This window comes from Nomascus leucogenys, chromosome 16 (assembly GCF_006542625.1).
Source record: "Nomascus leucogenys isolate Asia chromosome 16, Asia_NLE_v1, whole genome shotgun sequence".
In the NCBI taxonomy this organism is placed as follows: Eukaryota; Metazoa; Chordata; class Mammalia; order Primates; family Hylobatidae; genus Nomascus; species Nomascus leucogenys.
The window spans coordinates 81,813,206-81,835,347 of NC_044396.1; the positions used below are offsets into that span (position 1 = coordinate 81,813,206).

A 22,142-nucleotide genomic window follows, 5' to 3' on the forward strand; every position below is an offset into this window, starting at 1 on the left:
GGACAACCAGCTGGGAGCACCAGACTAGCTGTCCAGGTGAGAAGAGGAGGGCTATGGTGAGTCGGCTGGACTGTGTTGATCGGGGATTAAGGAGAGAGAGAAGTCAAGGCGGACTCCCAGGTTTCAGCTTAGGAGGTGAGGCGGCGTTAGCAAATGACACAGAGAGCACAGAATGAGACAGATACCTGACAAAGAAAATGTGACAAAATGTTAATAATTGAGGAATATGCACATACACACACACACACACACACACACACACACACACGTGGGGCTAACATTTAATATGAAACAATTTCAGACTCACAAAATGTTTCAAGAAAAAAAAAACCTCTTCTATATCCTTCACCCATATTCCCCAATTACTAATACTTTATCACATTTACTTGGTCACGTATCTGTCTATCATCAAGTCAACTTACTTTTTGTTGCATTTCAATGTAAGTTACCGTTATTGGTACACTTCACCCAAAACAATTCAAAATGCACACCATTAACTAGAGTCAGTATTTGTTTTTATTATTCTGAAGTAAAATTTATACATAGTGAAATGCTTACGTCTTTAATATACTGTTTGAGGAGTTTTGATAAATATATAAACTCTTGTCAATATATAGAGTATTCCACCACCCCAAAACATTTCCTAAAGTCTCTACCCATTACTGTCTCTACTCCGCCTGGAAACGCAAAGAGGCACAGCCCTATCTCTTGCACCCATAAGGACACTCACAGCATAGACTGGGCGAGGGCCAGCATCTCTGGACTGACTGCCCATCAGGGAGGGCTTAGGCCTCAGCCAGATGCTGCAGCAATGAGAGAGTCCCATAGAGGGCAGACAGGGGCATCTTTGCTTCTACATCCCAGGTTGACCTGGGGTTATCCAGCTCCATCCTAAGGCCACACTCCTCCAGCAGGCCATAAGTGATGGCCAAACCCTCATTCTGGAGTGGGGCAAGGAGCTCAGGTTTGAGGGTGAAGGGAATGCTCCAGGGATATCTGAAGTTCGGCTCCAGGATGCTCCTTACCTAGAAGAAAGATGATCAGGTTCTACAGACCAGCCTTTAAGATCAGGAAGAGAAGGCTTCTGCCCCAGCATCCAGGGGCCATGCAGGATAATAAAAGGAGCAAGAGCTTTGGGATCCAGAGGACCAGTAGTAACATGCTGGTCATACCCTATGATCTGCAGATCAAGTTATTGGAAATCAGGGAGCATTGGTTCCGCATCTACAAAATGGTGAAAATAAAACTCCCCTTGTAGAATAGTGGTGTTTTTATTTCTAAAAGTATATGCCCGTATGTAGGCATATAGTATATGCATATAAAGGTATGTATTTATATATACATATACTTGGAGGGAGAAAAACAGAGAAATTAGCAAATCATAACAGTATAACTAGAGCAGGAGTAATTAGCATATGGTGACAGTGTGACTAAAGCTGGAATATTATATCCCGTTAGACCTCAAAGTCCTGTGCTCCTATATGGCTATTTTAGACCTGTTGGGGAATGCTGCAGGGATTGCCATGGAAACTAAGACCCTCCTGAGGGAGGCTTATACCCACTGGACCAGGTCTCCAGAAGGACACTGAAGCTAAGGATTCCCCAGTGGCCACCCTGTGATCTGGACTCCCCTCCCAGCATAAACCTGTATCATCTCTCTCCTCAGAATCATTCTTCTTATCTCTGGTTCCCTCACCCTCTTCCCTGAACTTCTGGCCCCTGGGAAGTTCTCACCAGCTCCTGTTGCTGAAGCAGGATCCTCTTCTCCACAGAACAGGCCAGCAAATCGTGTTGGAAGTCACTCAGCACTGAGGGTGGGGGACATGTGGGGAAAGACAGTAGTGAAGATTTTTCCTCCTACCGAAAAGCAGGAGACCCCCTGAGAGAATAACTCCAAGGCAGAGGAATAAAACCCATTAGACTTGAAGGTCAAGCTCCCTGCCCTGGGAAGCCCTTCAGAATGGTCTCCAGGATGCTAAATAAGAGGGACCAGAGGATGGGATTCAGGGGCTGAAGGTTAGAATCACCCACCTCCATTGATCTGTGGATGAACATAAGCTGGTGACTTCCTAGGCCTTAAACTCATTCTGTATCATACGGCAAGTTATCACAGTGAGCCCTCTGACCTTAGAGAGAGCTGTAGTGTAAGGATGAAAGATCATGGCATTCAAAGGGCTTTGGAGACGTGGCATCTAACACAGATTTTTGGGGGGCCTGGGGACCAAACTTATGATTCTCCCATTCTTCCCTTTAATTACTCTTACCCATTATGGCTTCAAGGAGATAAAGAACGGGGTCCTTTGGGTTAAACCAAGCATGGTTTGAATCCTGTTGAAGTTTCTTTAGGATGGCACCACCAGGGCCATCCAAATGACCTGAGCTGTCCAATTCCAGCTATAGAAGACAAGTATTATTGTTAATAATAATACTAATAACAGTAACGTTATATAATTTGTGTGTGTCTACTGGTGATAACCAAGGGGTAGGGGTGAGGGTTCTCTAGCTCCCCAGGGGATTCCAAGCAGCCTCAGCAGTGGGGGCGGCACTTCCTGGCCCATTGTGCCCTGTGCCAGAGTCTCCAGTCTTTCTCATTCCCCTGGCATCTTGCTTATTCTTCCTCCTCCATGTAACTTCGGAGTCATATCTCCTAACCAATCCCATTTACAGCTTTTACCAGACCTATGCAAATGTGGAGCCCCTCACCATGTTCATCAGGTCCTGTAGAGCCCCTCTGTCTCTGAGCATGGCCAGGATACTATAGAACACGACATCCTGAACATCCTTTGAGAGCTGAGCCAGTGTCTTTATTTTCTGGAAAACCTCCTCTTGTAGATGCTTGAAATCTGTTCTCAGGCATCAACCCGACCAGAAAGTGGGGACAAGTCTTTCATTAGAACATCCTTGGAATGGCAGCCTGTTTGCACGAATATGAACAAACTCCTCTATCCCTTTCAGCTGCTAACCAAAATTGTCTCTGCTAATGGCATGCTTGAGCTTTGTGGATAGAGCTGTCATAAGAAGCTAAAAAGATGGACAATCCAGTGTTCTGAAAAGAGGAAATAGGGTACTGGGAGCAGAGACTGAGATTCTGAAAAGACATCATCACAAATGGAAGAGAATGACAAAGTGGTCATTTCTAGGACATGTCAGGAATACTGTAAAATCTAGCATTGGGCTTTAGAGGCAAAAAACTCAGGTGCTCTGGAATCAGTTTCCAGATGTTATGGGATGTTATGAGGATTAAAAGAGTTTATGTAGGCCAAGCATGATTGCTCACACCTGTAATCCCAGCACTTCAGGAGGCTGACATGGGGGGATTGCTTGAGGCCAGGAATTCAAGACCAGCCTGGTCAACATAGTAAGACCCCATCTCAAAAAAACAAGAGAGAGAGAGAGTTTATGTATGTAAGGCACTTGGCACATATAAGCTACCCTTATTATCATGCAATTTTGCCAGTATCCTCAATGTTTATGAAGAATTAACCAAGGGGTGGATGTTGGGGGCCCTCTGTCTCTCCCAGGAGGCATCTGGCACCCTCAGGGTGATCTGCTTGAGATGAGAGATCACTGGATTGGAAGCTCCAAAGAGGCAAGAATTTGTCTGCTTGGTTCACAGCCATAATTTTCAGGTTCAGAATAATTCTTGTTGTCCAATAAGTCCTTGATAAATGTTTGTTTGTTTCACAAGCAAAGTGCAAATTTGGAAGTGGACTTCAGTTTCTGACTTGCATAGAAACCACCAACTTAGGTGCTCAGACTTGCAGCTCCCACCTAGAAGCCCCAGATTCCCCCTTAATAAATACTTACTTTGCCAGAAGGGTTCCTCTATTCTTCCTAGAAGGAGAATCAAGTCATCATCTCACTTCCTCATCCCCCAAAATTTGCTTTTCAGATGTTTTGGAGGGTTCTGCTCTCCTACCACCTCCTCCCTCTTACTTAACTTCTTCCTGCCCCCATTCCCATTCATCCCTCCATGTTCTCAGCTTTCTGGACCCTTCCCATTCCACATGACCAAGGGCCAGGCCCTAAGGCGGTGGTGGCAAAGGTGAGGCAGGGGCAATCTGCCCTACTTACCCCATGTGTGCAGGATGGGATCTCCACCCCCCACCTCCAGCAAACTCACACTTACCTACTGGGAGGATGCGAACTTGTTCGTATTCTACAAAGAGAAATGAAATTCCTCACCAAAGAGGCTCAAAGACTAGATTTCTCCAATCTTCTGCCCTTCTTTCCCTGAACCCCTCTTCTCTATCTGTTCCTGCCCTTTTCCCAAGAAGCCAGAACCCAAGACCTTGGGTAATAGCACCAAAGGCAATCAGGTGGTTTTTTGTTGTGCAGATTGTCCTGGAAGGGGAGGGCCAGATTCCACTCACTTGGCAAATGCCCGCTCAAAAATTGCTGTGTCAGAAATAGCTCTGGAAAGAGAAAGAAAGGTGTTTACTCACCAAACATTAGTCTACCCCTACTTTTCCTCTTCTACTTCTTTCCCTCTTGGTCTCACCTCTAACTCCTCTATCCTCCCCTTATTTCTCACATGACCATCAGTTCAGTTGAAAAACTTCCCCAGAGAGATGGATCCCCAGGCAGCCTCTTTCGCCAACAGACTCACACCCTATCCCAATGTTCAAAGGAGAAAGCCTGGTTTCCCTGTGGCCCCAGGGGACAGTGGCTGGGTCAGAGGAAGGGGACAGTTGCAGGAAATGGAGGAGCATGACTGGGGGAATGTTCTCTGTGGGTCTGTGTGGGCTGAGCCCAAGCAGGGCTCTTGTGGGAATCAAGGGGGTCAGGGATCAGCAGTGCCTAAGTTCTAGGCAAAAAAACACTGCCAGAGGAAGATGAGCAAGATGGTGCAATAGAAGCCTACATGGTTCATACACCCCACATAAACACCAAATTTTAACAACTATCTGCACAAAGAAAAGCACCAACATAGAAGCAAAAATCAGGTGAGCAATCACAGTACCTGGTTTTAACTTCATATCATTGGATGAGGCATTGAAGAGGGTTGGAGAGATGGTATGAAATGATGGTAGCCACTCCTCACTCCTCGCAGCACAGTAGCCTAGCCTCTGGGAAATTTTGTACTCTTGGGAGAGAGGGAGAGCACAGTGACTGGGTGACTTTACATTGAACTCAGTACTGCCTTGTCATAGCAGACAGCAGAGCCAGGCTGGGCTCAATCAGTGCCAGTGCACAAAGGGAGCATTTGGACAAGACCCACTCAAAGAGGAATTGCCCATTCCTTCTTTAAGAATTCAAGTTTCTTGGCAAGCCTCACAAATGCCAGCCAAAGTGCTCCGGAGTCTTGGTAAACTTAAAGGTCAGTCTAGGACAGAAGGACTGCAATGTTTAGGCAATTTCTAATGCTGAGCTGGGCTCAGAGCCAGAGGACTAGAGTGACATGTGACCTAAAGAGACACCAGCTGGGGTGACTAAAAAAAGGTGCTTGCGCTACCCCAATCTCAGGCAGTACAGCTCACAGCAATTAAAGTGCTCATTCCCTTTGTTTAAGTGGAAGAGAGTGAAGAGTACAGAGGATTCTATCCTGCATCTTGGATACCATCTCAGCCACAGTAGGATAGGAGACTGGGTAGAGTTGTGAGGGCCCCATTCCAAGCCCTAGCTCCTGGGCAACATCTCTAGACACCCCTGGGTGAAAAGGGAACCTACTGCCTTGAAGGGAAGAACACAGTCCTGGCAGAATTCATCATCTGCTGAATAAAGAACCAATGGGCCCTAAATAACCAGCAGCAGTACCCAGGTGGTATGTAGTGGGCCTTCGGCTCTGAGATGTGCTAACTAAAGATGTGACTCAGCATATTCCCAGTTGTGATGGCTATGGTGAAAGACTCCTTCTGTTTGAGAAAAGCAGAGGGAAAAGTAAAGAGGAGGCTTTGCCTTGCATCTTAGGTAACAGTTCAGCCACAGTGCACCAAGCAGGCTCTTGGGGCCCTTAAGACCAGGCCGAGGGTCTTCCACAGCATTTCTGGACCTGCCCTGGGCCAGAGGAGAGCCCACTTCCCTAAAGGGTGAGACCCAGGCCAGACACCATTTACCACAAGCTGACTGATGAGCCCTTGGGCTGTCAGCAAACATATGCAGTGGCCTGGCAGAACCCCTCATGGGCCAGTGGTAATGGTGGCCACAGAGAGAGCTCCTCTACCTGTGAAAAGGGGAGGGAAGAGTGGGAAAAACTTTGTCTTGTGATTTGAGTGATAGCTTAGCAGCAGTAGAATAGAACATAAGGTAAATTTATAAGATGTTTTACTTCAACCCGTAGCTCCCAAACAGCATCTCTGTACCCACCCAGGGCCTGGGAAAACTCACTGCTCTGAAGGGAAGTGAAAAAACCTCACTGGCTTTGTCACCTGCTGATTGTAGAGCCCTAGGGCCTTGAGTGAACACAGGTGGTAGCCAAGTAGTGGTTACAGCAGGCCTTGGGTGCTGTGCTGGCTTCAGGTCTAACCCAGTGTAGTGCCAGTGGTGGTGGCCACAGAGGTGCTTGCATCACCGCACTCCCAATTTCAGGTGGCTCAGTACAGAGAGAGAGAGACCCCATTTGTTTGGGAGAAAGTAAGGGGAAAAAACAAGAGTCTCTGCCTGGAAATCCAGGTAATTTTTCTGGATCTTATGCAAGACCACCAAAGCAGAACCTCTGTGAGTCTGCAACAACCACAGAGATATCAAACAGGAAGTCCAAGTCCCTTTGAACACCTTCTCAAGGACAGGCACAAACAAGCCCAGACTGAGAAGACTACAATAAATACCTAACTCATCAATGCCTAGATACCAAAAAACATCTACAAGAATCAGGATCATCCAGGAAAACATGACCTCACCAATGAACTAAACAAGGCACCAGGGACAAATCCTGGAAGAAAAAGAGTCATGTGACCTTTCAGATAAATAATTCAGAATAGTATTTGGAAGAAACTCAAAGGAATTCAAGATAACATGAGAAGGAATTCAGAATTCTATCAGGTACATTTAAAAAAGAAATTGAAATAATTAAAAAGAATTAAGCAGAAATTCTGGAGTTGAAAAATGCAATTGACATACTGAAGAATGCCTGAGAGTCACTTAATAATAGACTCAATCAAGCATAAGGAAGTATTAGTGAGCTTGAAGACAGCCTATTTGAAAATATACGGTCAGAGGAACCAAAAGAAAAAAGAATAAAAAACAACGAAGCACACACATATGATCTAGAAAATAGCCTCAGAAAGACAAATCTAAAAGTTGTTGACCTTAAAGAGGACATAGAGAAAGAGATAGGGTAAGAAAGTTTATCCAAAGGAATAATATTAAGAATTTCCAAAACCTATAGAAAGATATCAACATTCAAGTACAAGTAAGTTATAGAACACCACGCAGATTTAAACCAAAGCAGACTGCCTCAAAGTGTCTCATATTCAAACTCTCAAAGATCAAGGATAAAGAAAGGATCCTAAAGCAGCAAGGAAAAAGAAACAAATAGCATACAATGGAGCTGCAATATGTCTGGCAGCAGACTTTTCACTGGAAACCTTACAGGCCAGGAGAGAATGGCAAGACATATTTAAATTGCTGAAGAAAAAACACTTTTATCCTAGAATGTATAACTGGCAAAAATATCCTCCAAGGATGAAGGAGAAATAAAGACATCTCCAGACAAACAAAAGCTGAGTAATTTCATCAACACCAGACCTATCTTATAAGAAATGTTAAAGGGAGACCTTCAGTCTGAAAGAAAAGGACATTAATGAGCAAGAAGAAATCATCTAAAGATACAAAACTCACTGGTAATAGGAAGCACATGGAAAAACAAACATTTTAACACTACAATTTTGGCATGTAAACTACTCTTAAGCAGAAAGACTAAATGATGAATCAATCAAAAATAACAACTACAACAACTTTTCAAGACATAGTACAATAAGACATAAAGACAAACAACAAAAAGTTAGAAAGTGGGAAGGAGGTAAAGTATAGCATTTTTATTTTATTAGGTTTCTTTTTGCCTATTAGTTCATTTGTTTATGCAATCAAAGTTCTCTTCAGTTTAAAATAACGGGTTATGAGACAGTATTTGCAAGTCTTACAGTAACCTCAAATCAAAAAACCTACAATGGATACAGAAAACAAAAAGCAAAAACTAAAACACCATGAGAAAAAATCACCTTCACTAAAAGGAAGGCAAAAAGGAAGAAAAGAAGGCCAGAAAACAAATAACAAAATGGCAGGAGTAAATCCCTATTTATCAACATAACATTAATTGTAAATGGGCTAAACTCATCAATCAAAAGATGAAGAGTGGCTGAATGGATTAAAAAAAAAGATTCCATGATATGTTGCCTACAAGAAACACACTTCACCTATAAAGATACACATAGACTGAAAATAAAGGGATGGAAAAAGATATTCCATGCTAATGGAAACCAAAAAAAAAAAGCAGGAATAGCTATACTTACGTCAGACAAAATAGATTTCAAGACAAAAACTGTAAGGAGAGACAAAAAAGGTCATTTTATAAAGATAAGGGGGTCAATCTAGCAACAGGACATAATGATGGTAAATATATATGCATCAACACTGGAGTACCCAGATATATAAAGCAAATATTATTAGAGCTAAAGAGAGAGATATTATTAGAGCTAAAGAGAGAGAGAGCTAAAGAGAGATTATTAGAGCTGAAGAGACAGTAATAGGTGGAGACCTCAACACCCTACTTTCAGCACTGAACAGATCTCCCAGAAAGAAACTCAAGAAAGAAACATGAGACTTATTCTGCACTATAGAACAAATAGACCTAATAGATACTTACAGAACATTTCATCTAAAGGCTGCAGAACACACATTTTTTTCTCCTCAGCACATGGATCATTCTCAATGATACACCATATGTTAGGTTACAAAACAAGTGTTAAAACATTCCAAAATATTGAAATAATAGCAACCATCTTCTCTGACCACAATGGAATAAAACTAGAAATCAACAATAAGAGGAATTTTGGAAACTATACAAATACATGGAAACTAAACAATATGCTCCTGAATGACCAGTGGGTCAAGGAAAACATTAATAAGGAAATTGAAACATTTCTTGAAACAAATGAGAATGGAAACACAACATACCAAAAGCTGTGGGACAAAGCAAAGCAGTACAAAGAGGCATATTGATAGTTATAAGTGCCTACATCAAAAAAGAAGAAAAACTTCATAAAAAACTACCTAATGATGCATCTTAAAGAACTAGAAAAGCAAGATCAAACCAAACCCAAAATTAGAAAAAAAGAAATAATAAAGATCAGAGTAGAAATAAATGAAATTAAAGTGAAGAAAACAATACAAAAGATCAATGAAACAAAAAGTTAGATCAATGAAACAAAAAGTTGGTTTTTTGAAAAGATATACAAAATTGACAAAACTTTAGCCACACCAATAAAAAAAATGGAGAGGACACAAATAAATAAAATCAGAGATGAAAAATGGGACATTACAACTGATACACCAGAAATTTAAAGGATCATTGGTGGCTACTATGAGCAACCATATGCCAATAAATTGGAAAATCTAGAGAAAAATGATACATTCCCAGACACAGAGAACCTACCAAGATTAAACCATGAAGAAATTTAAAACCTGAACAGATCACTAATGAGTAATGAGATAGAAGCTGTAATAAAATGTCTACCAGTAAAGCAAAGCCCAGGACCTGATGGATTCACTGCTGAATTCTACCAAACATTTAAAGCAAAATATGAATACTAGTCCTACTCAAACTATTCCAAAAAATAGAAGAGAGAATACTTCAAAACTCATTCTATGAGGCCAGTATTACCCAGATACCAAAACTAAATGAAGATACATAAAAAAAAAAGAAAAAGAAAAAGAAAAAAAACCTATAGGCAATATCTCTGATGAATATTGATGCAAAAATTTTCAACAAAATACTAGCAAACTGAATTCAATGAAACATTAACAAGGTCATTTACAGCCAGGTGTCATGGCTCACACCTGTAATCCCAGCACTTTGGGAGGCCAAGGTGGGCAGATTACTTGCGCTCAGGAGTTTGAGACCAGCCTCAGCAACATGGTGAGACCATGTCTCTACAAAAAAATACAAAAATTAGCCAGGCATGGTGACACATGCCTGTAGTCCTAGCTACTTGGGGGCTGAGTTGAGAGGATCATTTCAGCATGTGAGGCAGAGATTGCAGTGAGCCATGTTCATGCCACTACCACTACAGCCTGAGCAACAATGTAAAATCCTGTCTCAAAAAAAGAAAAGAAAAGAATTCATCATGAGCAAGTAAGATTTATCCCAGGGATGCAAAGATAGTTGAACATACACAAATCAATCAATGTGATACATTATATCAACAGAATGAAGGACAAAAACCATATGATCATTTCCATTGATGCTAAAAAGGTATTTCATAAAGTTAAACATCCCTTCATGATAAAAACCCTTTAAAAACCAGGTATAGAAGAAAGATACCTCAACACGATAAAATCCACATATGACAGACCCACAGCTAGTTTCATACTGAGTGGGGAAAAATTGAAAGCCTTTCCTCTTAGATCTGAAACATGACAAGGAGGTCCACATTCAACTATTGCTATTCAGCACAGTGCTGGAAGTCTTAGCTAGAGCAATCAGACAAGAGAAAGAACTAAAGGGCATCCAAATTGGAAAGGAAGAAGTCAAATCATCCTTGTTCACAGATGATATGATCTTGTATTTGGAAAAACCATAAAGGCTCCACTAAAAAAACTATTAGAACTGATAAACAAATTCAGTAAAGTTGAGGAATATAAAATCAACATACAAAAATCAGTAGCATTTCTATATGCCACCAGTGAACACTCTAAAATAGAAATTTAAAAATTAATCTCATTGACAATAGGGATAAAATAAAACATCTAGGAATTACTTAACCAAAGAAGTGAAAGGTCTCTACAATAAAAACTATAAAAAATTGATGAAAGAAATTGAAGAAGCCACCAAAAAATTGAAAAGACATTCCATGTTCATGGATTGGAATAATTAAAATTGTTAAAATGTCCATACTCCCCAAAGCAATCTACAGATTCAATGCAATCCCTATCAAAACACCAATGACATTCTTCACAGTAAGAAAAAAAAATTCTAAAATTCATATGGAAGCACAAAAGACCCAGAATAGCCAAAGCTATCCTCAGCAAAAAGAACAAAACCAGAAGAATCACATTACCTGACTTCAAAATAAACTGCAGAGCTATAGTAACCAAAACAACATGGTACTGCCATAAAAACGGACACATAACCAATGGAACAAAATAGAGAACCTAGAAACAAATCTACGTACCTACAGTGAACCATCTTTGACAAAGGTGCCAAGCATACAATGGAGAAAGGACAGTCTCTTCAATAAATGGTGCTGGGAAAACTGGATATCCATATCCAGGAGAATGAAACTAGACCCCTACCTCTTACCATATACAAAAATCAAAATCATTTAAAGACTTAAATCTAAGGCCTCAAACTATGAAACTACTAAAATAAAACATTAAGGAAACTCTTCAGGACAATGGTCTGGGCAAAGATTTCTTGAGTAAATATTCCACAAGCACTGGCAACTAAAGCAAAAATAGACAAATGGGATTGCATCAAGTTAAAAAGCTTCTTCACAGGAAAGGAAACAATCAACAAAGTGAAGACACAACCCACAGAATCGGAGAAAATATTTGCAAACTACCCATCTGAGAAGGGATTAATAACCAGAATATTTAAGAAGCTCAAATGACTCTATAGGAATAAATCTAATAATCTGATTGAAAATGGGCAAAAGATGTAAGTAGACATTTCTCAAAAGAAGACATACAAATAGCAAACAGACATATGAAAATGTGCTCAACATCATTGATCATCTGAGAAATGCAAATCAAAACTACAATGAGGTATCATCTCACCCCTGTTAAAATGGCTTATATCCAAGACAGGAATTAACACATGCTAGGGAGGATGCAGAGAAAAGGAGACTCTCATATGCTGTTGATGGGAATGTAAATTGGTACAACTACTCTGGAGAACAGTTTGGACCTTCCTCAAAAAACGAAAACTAGAGTTACCATATGATCCAGCAATCTCACTGCTGGGTATATACACCAAAAGGCAGGCAATCAGTATATCAAAGACAGATTTAAGAACAAACATTGCAACATTGTTCACAATAGTCAAGATTTGGAAGCAAACTAACTGTCCATCAACAGATGAATGTATAAAGAAAATATCATACATCTACACAATGGTATACTATTTACCCGTTTAAAAAAAAGGAATGAGATCCTATTATTTGCGAAAACACGAATGAAACTGGAGTTCATTATGTTAAGTGAAATAAGTCAGGAATAGAAAGACAAACATCTTATGTTTTCACTTACTTGTGGGATGTAAAAATCAAAACAGTTGAACACATATAGATAGAAGGATGCTACCTGAGATTGGGAAGGGTGGTGGGGGGCCTGGGGGAGAGGTAGGGATGGTTAATGGGCACATTTTAAAAAGCTGGAAAGAATGAATAATACCTAGCATTTGATAGCACAACAGGGTGACTACAGTCAAAATAATTTAATTGTACATTTTTTAAAAAACTAAGAGTATAACTGGATTGCTTATAACATGAAGGATAAATGCTTGAGGAGATTAATACTCCATTTTCCATTATGTGATTATTACACATTGCACGCCTGTAACAAAACATCTCATGTACCTTATAAATATATATCCCTCCTATGTACCCACAAAAATAAAAAAATAAAAAGACCAGGCTTTGGAACTCACCATCTTGAAAGGTTCTCTGTTCATCATCATCTGAGATGAGAATGGCTGAATGGAAAAGAAGAACTTCCATTAGGAGAGTTGAGGTTATTCCTGCCTGAGTCTTTCCCATAGCCTGAACCTGGACCAGGGAACCTCTTGTATCAAAACCACTGGGATGCCTGTTAAATATGACCACTGGCCTCACTCTGTGCCTTCTGAATCACTTTGAAGGGTGCCCTGGAACCTGCATTTAAATAAGCAATTTATGTAATCATTTTGCCATCCAACATTTGGAAATTACCTTGGTAGAGTAAAGGAACTCAGCTCCCTTTGACCTTCACTAGGTGGGATTGCCTCTTGCTGCCCTTTTCTTACTGATCTGCCTTACTTACCACTCTCAATTTGGCATATTCTTGGATGATTTCACATTCCATGTAGAGAAATATGCTGAGGTCTGAAATTCACCTAACACTAGAATATAAGTGTTCAACAGGGGAAAGAGCCTATGAAGAAGACAAAAAGATTGTATAAGGGTTGAAAAGTGTGAACTGAATGAAGTTAGAGGAAAAGCTAACCTCACAGCAGTGACTGCAAGTCATGTTCTGACTACTAGCGGGGAGAGTGGCGCTCCTCTATGTCAGACGCCTCATCTGTAAAATGGAAATGAGATCTTCTCTCCCTAGCTGATGCAAGGAATGGAGATACATGTCCAGCAATGTAACTGACACCAATTCATCTTCACCCTCTCCAGTTCATCAGGATCTTTCCCCTAGCCTGACAACAGGCTCAAGTCTTCACCGTCTCATAAACCCCCTTCCCAAAGCTAAGTGTCCTCCTTTAGTTATCACCTCCTCCCACCTATTGTCCCCTCACAGCCAACTTCCTTCAAGAATCATCTACAAACTGGGTCCTCACTTCCCCTCTTTGCATTCACACTTGAACCACTGTAGTTTATTCTCCAATGAATCCAACTTGCTTCAGTCACCAATGAATACAGACTTGATTCTATCTGGATACTACAACATCATGTTCTGTGGGGTCTTCTTTTATCTGACCACATCATTTTTTGTTTGTTGTTGATGATGATGATATTTTGAAACTAGTGCTCCTTTTCTTTTCCTTCTATGTTAAAATCATCTTATCATTCACCATGACCTTTGATAGTGCCACCATCTCCTGGTGCCCTCAGCAGGAGTCTCTGACCTCCCCTGAGAGTGGGAATCCCATTCTCACCCCTTCTCCTCATTAGAGAGCTGCTTTGGATATGGTCAGTCTTTCCAGAAGCCAGAGTCCTCTAACTGAAAGATTAGAGAGAGTTCAGCCTCATTCTGTCTATGGCCACTGATGGGAGGTAACTGACATCAGGACACTCCCTTTACCATGTTGCAGTGAGGATACTATAGGCCGTAGAGGGTGAGAGTGAGTGTGCAAGAAGGAGGAGCTGAGCTCCATCTGTATTAGAATGAGCTCTAGCTGGGACTCAGCATTTGGGAAGGGAGAGAACAAGGACTCTGAGAGCTAGATGTGTTCCCAGCACTCACCATCGCACCCAGGTATGCAACTGACACAGATGCTTCTGCCCACATGGAGTCTAAACCCAAAGTGTGTGTGGTCAGGACCTGTGCATTTTGAGGCTGATGAAGGAGGGAAAGATGTAGATAAAATTTGGGCTTATGTTCTTAGGGCATTGTATCTGCAGTTTTGTTTGTGATTGTGATGTTGTTACCTCGTAGGACCTTAATGTGGGGTTATGGGTAACCTTGGGTAAGCCTCTGTGGCTGATGAGTTGCTGAGCGTACTTAAGTGAATAAGGATGGTTAGGATTAAGGTTGGAATTTGCCCAGTGCTAACAACAATCCAAGATGAACAAGTTGGATTACTTTCCATGTACAAGGCTGTCTCTGCCAATAGCAGCATTTCAGCCAGGCCATGCTTGGAGGTGCCTCTGTGTGGTGAGATGGGTGTGTGCCCTGGACAGTAAGAAATGTGCACGCTTCTCCTTGGATAGGCAGAGCAGCAAAGGTTGCATATTATGGTTATTTTCCTCTCATTTCTCTCTCAGGAGAAGCAGACGCCCCCCTCCACCACCATCTGCCTTGCTGAGCTCTGCTTGCTCCCACCTTTCTCCTTGATAACCAGCTGCTTTCTCTTATAAGCCATCACCATGCCTTTCTGCAGAGTCAGTGCCTTCTTCTTCACTCTGAGACTCTCTCCTTGGCCTTGACCCTGGGGAAAGAAACCAGACAATACAGTATCAAATGTATATAATGTAATTTTAAAAGTCAGATGGCTCTAGAAAGCTCATTAGGAAAAACACCAGCATTCCCTGCTCTCATCCTCCCTACTGCTGACTTCTGATTTCCAATCACTGCTCTTTCTTCCTTATTTCATCCTGTGCTCATCTTCCCATTTCTCAATTTCATGTTGATATTGCAATGTTTTTATTTCTTTCCAGATTTAACTATTTATTCTTTCTTTTTGATTATGTTGAATTTGTTTTCCTTCTCTTTCCTCATTCCTTATTTCCCTTCTCCCATCTTCCTAAAATATTAACATCCCAATGTTTAAGTTAATATTCACTGTTTATTCTTGGGGAAAACTGCTTTTCCCCATCCTGATCTTTCCTTTATCAGTTAATGTGATATCCCTGTGCCTTCTCTGTCTCTTTACTCATTCTCTCCAGAGGAGATGGGGGACACATTTTTTTGAGACCTTATACATCTAAAGACGTTTTTATTGTACCTCTCACACTTGATTGATATTTTGACTGGCCATAGAATTCTTGGCTGGAATTCTCTGGAATACGACTTTATTTCCCTTTTAGAAATATTTATGGTTGTCTTTTTGAGGTAAGTGTTCTGAAAATTCACACTTATGTTTTGTGGGGTGGATCTATGTTGACTCAAGAAACCATGCCTTCAGTGGACACTTTCATTCTGGAAACACATTCTTTGGGTCTCAGAACCTTCCTTGTATTTCCTCCTGAAAGATTTTCCACATTGCATTATGTCTTTGTTCTCCCCTTCTGGAACTCGTATTATTCAGGAGTAGTTAAATCTCCTTGACTGTTCTTCAAGTTTTCTTTTGTTTTAATTGAGACAGTGTCTCATTCTGTCGCCCAGGCTGGAATGCAGTGGCACATTCATGGCTCACAACAGCCGCAACTTCCCAGGCTCAAGCAATTCTCACACCTCAGCCTCCCAAGTAGCTGGAACTACAGGCATGTGCCACTGCACCTGGCTAATTTTTTCTTTATGTTTTGTAGAGACAAGATCTCACTATGTTGCCCAGGCTGGTTTTGAACTCCTGAGCTCAAGCAATCCACCTGCATGAGCCTCCCAAAGTGCTAGGATTACAGGCGTGAGCCACTGTGCCTAGCCTCCAAATTTTTTTAGTGAATATTTTCCTGTCTTTTTGCTTACTTTTTTCCTGGAAATTTCTTCGATTTTGCTTTTTGACTCTTCTATTTAAGAAAAAGAATAATAAATTGCTACTACTCTATTTTTCATTTCTAAGAGCTATAAATACCCTTTTTACAGAGCATTATTCTTTCATGAAAATAAAATATTATCTCTTTAAGGGGATCAAGTATTTCTTACCTTCCTATGGTGTTTTTGTTTCCTCTAATTTCCTAATTGCAAAGTGTTTTTGTTTTGTATTTTAGGCTTTCCTCAAGTATCTGTGACTTTTTTTCTGTTTTGCTAACGAATGAAGCATGAAAGCTGTAAAGTGTGCATAGGCAGGGCATGCTGAGTAGAGGTTTCACTTTGGGGCAACCAGGCAGGGATTAAACTATCTCTTTGGAGTCTCCAGTTGTTGGTGCTTTTTTAGTTATTTCTTTTGTACTGGTTAATTTTCTTAGGAAATAATTCTTCAATGTCCCACCTAGGCTGCGTGTTGTGGGGGTTGAAAGGGTAGAGACATGATGCCTGGAGCTGAATGGGGAAAGGGGCTCAATGTCCCCTTTGAGGTCCTCATTGAGTCCTCTCAATGAGGACTTGCACTTATTTTCCTTTTCCAATACGGCTCCTCACTCCCACCCTTCACTGTAACTAGTCTCCCTAAATCTAGAACCCACAGGGAATAAGTTTTCAAGAAGGTCTTCTGCCAGAGTGGGTGAGATTAGGTGCCTGGCTATGCAGAGGTGGGAAGGGATTTGGGCTCTGAGTGTTCCTTATAATTCCCTGAAGTGATTATTACACATTGTATGCCTATATCAAAATATCTCATGTACCCCATGAATGTATACATCTACTATATACCCACAAACATTTTTTAAAAATTTAAAAAGATTTCCAATCAATATTCTTACTTTCAGTCCCACCTACACCCTATCTTCAGAGGTAGTTAGTGCCTCCGATTCCTGAACCTTTTGGGGGTTCTTGTTTATAGACTTTCTTCCCTGCTGCAGGTGGGGGTCCATTATTCCTGCTTTCCAGGGTCCGTTGCCGTTTGTCCACTTTTTAGCAGTAACTCATTGGCATTGGGAAATTTAGTACACATATCAGGTTTCTTCTTTAGTTTCTAACGCTCTTAAGTAAGGACAAACTACACAGACAGTGTAAAAGCACATTATAACACATATAAACTTTATAAGCCCTTGACCCATACTTAATCTGAATAGTTGATAAATGAATTTATTTATATTAAAAAATATTATACTTGGTTATTGTGAATGACTCATGTAAGTCACATGTGCTTGAAAAGATACTTTGATCTCCCTCATTGAAATATTTCTTATCAGGTTACCTTAGAGTTTAAAGTACTTTAACAACCGGGGTTTGGTGTTAGTGGTCCCTCATTTCTTCCAGCCATAAAACTAGACTATATATAACACAGTGGCCACTCATTTGAATTCTGCAGAATTTATCATTTACCCAAAGCAAAACACAATACTAAATAATTAAATATATTTCTGATTTTGTCAATACTGTATGACCCTGTATAGTAAAACACTGTAACGGAGGATATTAGAATATACTCTCAGATCAGAAGTCAGGATACATTGACATGTAAGAAGTGGGAAATAATGACTCCATCCCTTGTAATCCCTGGAAATAGAGTCCAGAGCCCCCTAGGAAAAGAAGCTTGGCTGCCAGGACTGGCTGTATTTTTTGAATTTCAATCCCACTTCAGGACAACTTTATACCTTGCCATAGGTAATCCAAAGAGAAATTTTCCCTAAAATATTCACACTACTGCTATCGTACAGCACAGTATTGTTGATCAGTTCAACAGCCTCTGTCACCACGTACAGGTTGTCCCCTCTCCTCCGGCACTCCTTCAGAAATGATGGCTCTGGATCCAACAGTTTCCTGGGGATTTAAGGAAGGAGGAGGAGAGTCAGAGTGGGAAAGTGATGCCCTTTCAGGTTACTCTGGGTGCCCTTCTCCTCAAGACCTGGGAGGGGTACAATGCCTTTGGACCCTGACAGGTGAGTCCCCAGTGGGTGTTAGGGCAGCAGAATGTTTTATCTGATGTATAGGATAGAGGAGATCCCATTGATGGTGGTTCGGGTGTGAGAGTATATGTACCATATTGTTAAAGGCATCTGCATTTTACTAAATTATACTGGTCCTGTTAAGGGGTAATTTATAGAATTTTAGCACTAGGGTCTCTCAGAAAAAAAAAAAAGGGCTAGAAGCAGACAGGTTCAGATGTTTAAGAACAGTCTTTCGGAGGTCCTGTTGTCAAAGCTGGGTATTCACACCGAACGTGTCCATTAGCACAATCAGGGTGGGCTGGGGAGCAGACAGATAAAGTGGAATGAAGAGGGGAAGACTCTGGATGATTTCATGACCATTACGGATTTACTGTCCTTGGTGGGTGGATTGGTAGGGCTGACTTGATGATGTAGTTTCCAGGGATATATGAATGGTTTGAAGTACTGAAGATAGAGTTCATTTCTATTTCAGTTCTTTCTGAGGCTCAACCTTGATTCTACTCAAGGCACCCATGGAGTCGGTGTCCTAGATAACAGTCATGTGAAATATTGAGGGATTCTTAATTTGCTTTTCAGTAGAGGAGGTTACTGAGCACACAATATTAGGTTTTGTCATTGCTGTCTTCTTACTATGCCCTTAGATGCTGTGTTATATGACCTCCACTTATCTTCTAAGCTTCATGTTATATCTCCTTTATCCTGGTTGTCTAAGCTTCCAACTCACTGACCTCGACCCTTATCCTGAAAACACCAAGCTTGGTGTTTCACCCTTCATTAGAAGGGTAAGAGTTTTACTTTGGTAGCATCACCCCTTCCCAGGCGCCATCACAACATGAATGGAGTTCCCCTGGGCCCATGATCTCTTCAACGGGAAAAAGAGAGCCAAAGCATATATCCAGCTTCAAACAGCATTCCAAAGCACATCCTAGGAGGTCCAGCTCTGTCCCATGTCACAGAGAACATTGAAGGAATCAGCAGGACTAGACCACCTGGGGTCACCTAGAAGCAAAGAAGTGGTCAAGGCCACAGCATGGATCTTGGCAGTGACACTGCATTCCTACTAGCAGTGGCACCCAATCAGAGAGACCAGCCAGCAGCTTGCCCGCCTGCAGACCCAAGCCAACAAACTTGTCTGGCCAGAAAGTATGGTAGGTAGTTTCTGTCTGGCTTGCATCCTTAACCAGTGGTATAGCCTCCCTGTGGAGGTCAGCCTCAGAGCCCAACCTAAGTTCCTTGTGAGACACGAAAGCCGGCCAGCAACCCTGCCTAACTGTGGAGCACAGCCTCTGGCCCCAACTGACCCAGGATCCTCCACAACAACTCTGCCCAGCCTCAGGGCCCACCCTAAGACTTTGCCCAAATAGGGAGGCCAGCCGGCAACCACACCTAACTGCAGAGCACAGCCTCTGGCCTGGCCCGACCAGGAAGTCCAAACAGTGACCCTTTCCAAATTCAGAGCCCAGCCCCAGGCACCACTCAAGCAGGAAGTCAAGTTGGTGACTCTGCCTAACTGTGGAGCAGTCTGTTACTCTGCCTTATGAAGGAGCCTGGTCAAGAACCCAACACAGCCTTGAAGCTCTGCCTGCAACCACACCCAAATGTGGGACACTGGCTACAAACCTAGCCAATCTGGGAGTTCATAGTGACCCTGACTGACCATGGAGCAAAGTGAGTAGCCCTACCTGGATCAAGTTCCCAGCCAGTGACCCAGCACAAACACACAGTTCAGCCTGTGCCCCTACCCAAACATGGAGCCCAGCCTGTGGCCTGCCCAACTACAAAGCACAGCCTGAGACCACCACCAATTACAAAACCTAGTCTGTGGCTCCATCTGAACGTGGCATTCAGCCAGCATCATACCCAGTCAGGGAGCACTTCATGGGCCCCCACCCAACCAGGGAAAATTTCAGAGCCCAGCCTGAAGCCCTGCCCAATTATATACCCTAAACAACAGTACCACAAGAAGCATAGGCTGCAACCATCTGACCAGAGGTGATTGTGGGGTCCAGCCAGTGGTCCTACTTGGCCACAAAGCCAGTCAAAATCCCCACCCTATGAAGAAGCCCAGCCAGTAGCCCTGCCTGAATGCAGAGCCCAGCCAACAGCTCATCCTGATCACGGAACCCAGCCAGTGATCCAGCCCAACCATGGGGCACGGCCAGCAGTTCCACCTCAGAGTGCGGGCAGTGGCCACATCAACTAGAGAGTGTGAGCAGCAAGCCACACTTATTCATGAACACTAACAGCCAATCCATCTAGAACCAAAGGTTGGACTGACTGGTGAAGGTCTGTCTCTACTGATATGAACCTGTTAAGGCTAGAAGAGGTGGCTGCTGCCTCAAAAGCACAAAAAGAAATGCAAGATACAAGGACTATGAGGTATCAGGAAAACGTTATACCACCAAAGGAAACTAATAAATCTCCAATGACTGACTCTAAAGAAATGGGAGATCTACTATCACAAGGACAAAAAAACAAACACCGCATGTTCTCACTCATAGGTGGGAATTGAACAAAGAGAACACATGGACACAGGAAGGGGAACATCACACACCGGGGACTGTTGTGGGGTCAGGGGATGGGGGAGGGATAGCATTAGGAGATACACCTAATGGTAAATGACGAGTTAATGGGTGCAGCACGCCAACATGGCACATGTATACATATGTAACAAACCTGCATGTTGTGCACATGTACCCTAAAACTTAAAGTATAATAATAATAAAATTTAAAAAAAAATAATTAAAAAATGAGGTTAAAAAATCAGGTGAAAAAAAAAGACATGGGAGATCTGTAAACAAACTGACAAAGAATTCAGAAGTTCAATGAACTACAAGAAAATACAGATAGACAACTAAACAAAATTAAGAAAACAATACACAAAATTAGTTCCACAAAGAAATAGAAACCATTTTTTAAAAATCCTACAAAGAATACAATAACTAAACTGAAAAAAGTTTAGGAAAGTTTCAACAGCAGATTCAATCAAGCAAAAGGAAGAATTAGTGGACTCAAAGACAATTTGAAATTACCCAGTCAGAGGGATAAAAAGAAAACAGAATGCACAGTGAAAAAAAAAATATATGGCACTTATGGGATGCCATCAAGTGAAACAAAATATAATATTCTCCAGAAACATAAAAGAGTGAGAAAGACATAAAAAGCTTATTTGTAGAAATAATGACAGCCAGTGCCAGTGGCTCTTACCTATAATCCCACACTTTGGGAGATCAAGGTTGGAGGATCACTTGTGTCCAGGAGTTCAAAACCAGGCTGAGCATAATATTGAGACCACATCTCTCCAAAAAATAAAAATTTAAGCAGGTTGGTGGCACACACCTGTAGTCCTAGCTACTCAGGAAGCTGAGGTGGGAGGATCACTTCAGCCCAGGAAGTAGGGGCTGCAGTGAGCCAGGATCGTGCCACTGCGCTCCAGCCTGAGTGACAGAGCAAGACCCTGTCACAAAGGAGAGGAGAGGAGAGGAGAGGAGAGGAGAGGAGAGGAGAGGAGAGGAGAGGAGAAGAGAGGAGAGGAGAGGAAAAAAAGGAAACTCTTAAATTTTGAGAGAGAATTGGGCATCAAGATTTGTGACACTAAAAATTTCCCAAATAGGTTGAACCCAAAATGGTCTACACCAATTTTGGTCACGTTATAATTAAATTATCAAAAGTCAAAAATAAAGAGAACATACTGAGAGTAACAAGACAAAAGCTACTCATTACAAACAGGGGAGTATCTATAAGACAATCAGCAAATTTCTTAGGAGAAATCTGGCTAGGAAAGGATGATATATTCAAGATACTGAAAGAAAAAAAAACCGCTGTCTTGGTCTGTTTTCTGTTGCTATAAGAGAATATGACAGACTGGCTAAATTATGTATAACTGAAGTTTATTTGGCTCATGATTCTGGAGGC

General features: G+C 41.7%; 1 protein-coding gene across 1 annotated transcript in view; it reads right to left on the reverse strand.

The window, feature by feature from the left end:
* Positions 1–498: 498 nt before the first annotated feature.
* Positions 499–22,142, reverse strand: part of GSDMC (gasdermin C) — a 41,936-nt gene continuing 20,292 nt past the window's right edge. Inside the window, exons 4-14 of the mRNA XM_003256206.2 lie at positions 17,934–18,099; positions 14,905–15,010; positions 12,806–12,850; positions 4,964–5,086; positions 4,374–4,415; positions 4,130–4,159; positions 3,808–3,834; positions 2,704–2,843; positions 2,265–2,394; positions 1,735–1,808; positions 499–1,025 (exon numbers count right to left, since the gene is read on the reverse strand). Of these exons, the coding sequence (XP_003256254.2) occupies positions 786–1,025; positions 1,735–1,808; positions 2,265–2,394; positions 2,704–2,843; positions 3,808–3,834; positions 4,130–4,159; positions 4,374–4,415; positions 4,964–5,086; positions 12,806–12,850; positions 14,905–15,010; positions 17,934–18,099 (1,123 nt within the window). The 3' untranslated portion in view covers positions 499–785. The remainder of the gene's footprint in view (positions 1,026–1,734; positions 1,809–2,264; positions 2,395–2,703; positions 2,844–3,807; positions 3,835–4,129; positions 4,160–4,373; positions 4,416–4,963; positions 5,087–12,805; positions 12,851–14,904; positions 15,011–17,933; positions 18,100–22,142) is intronic.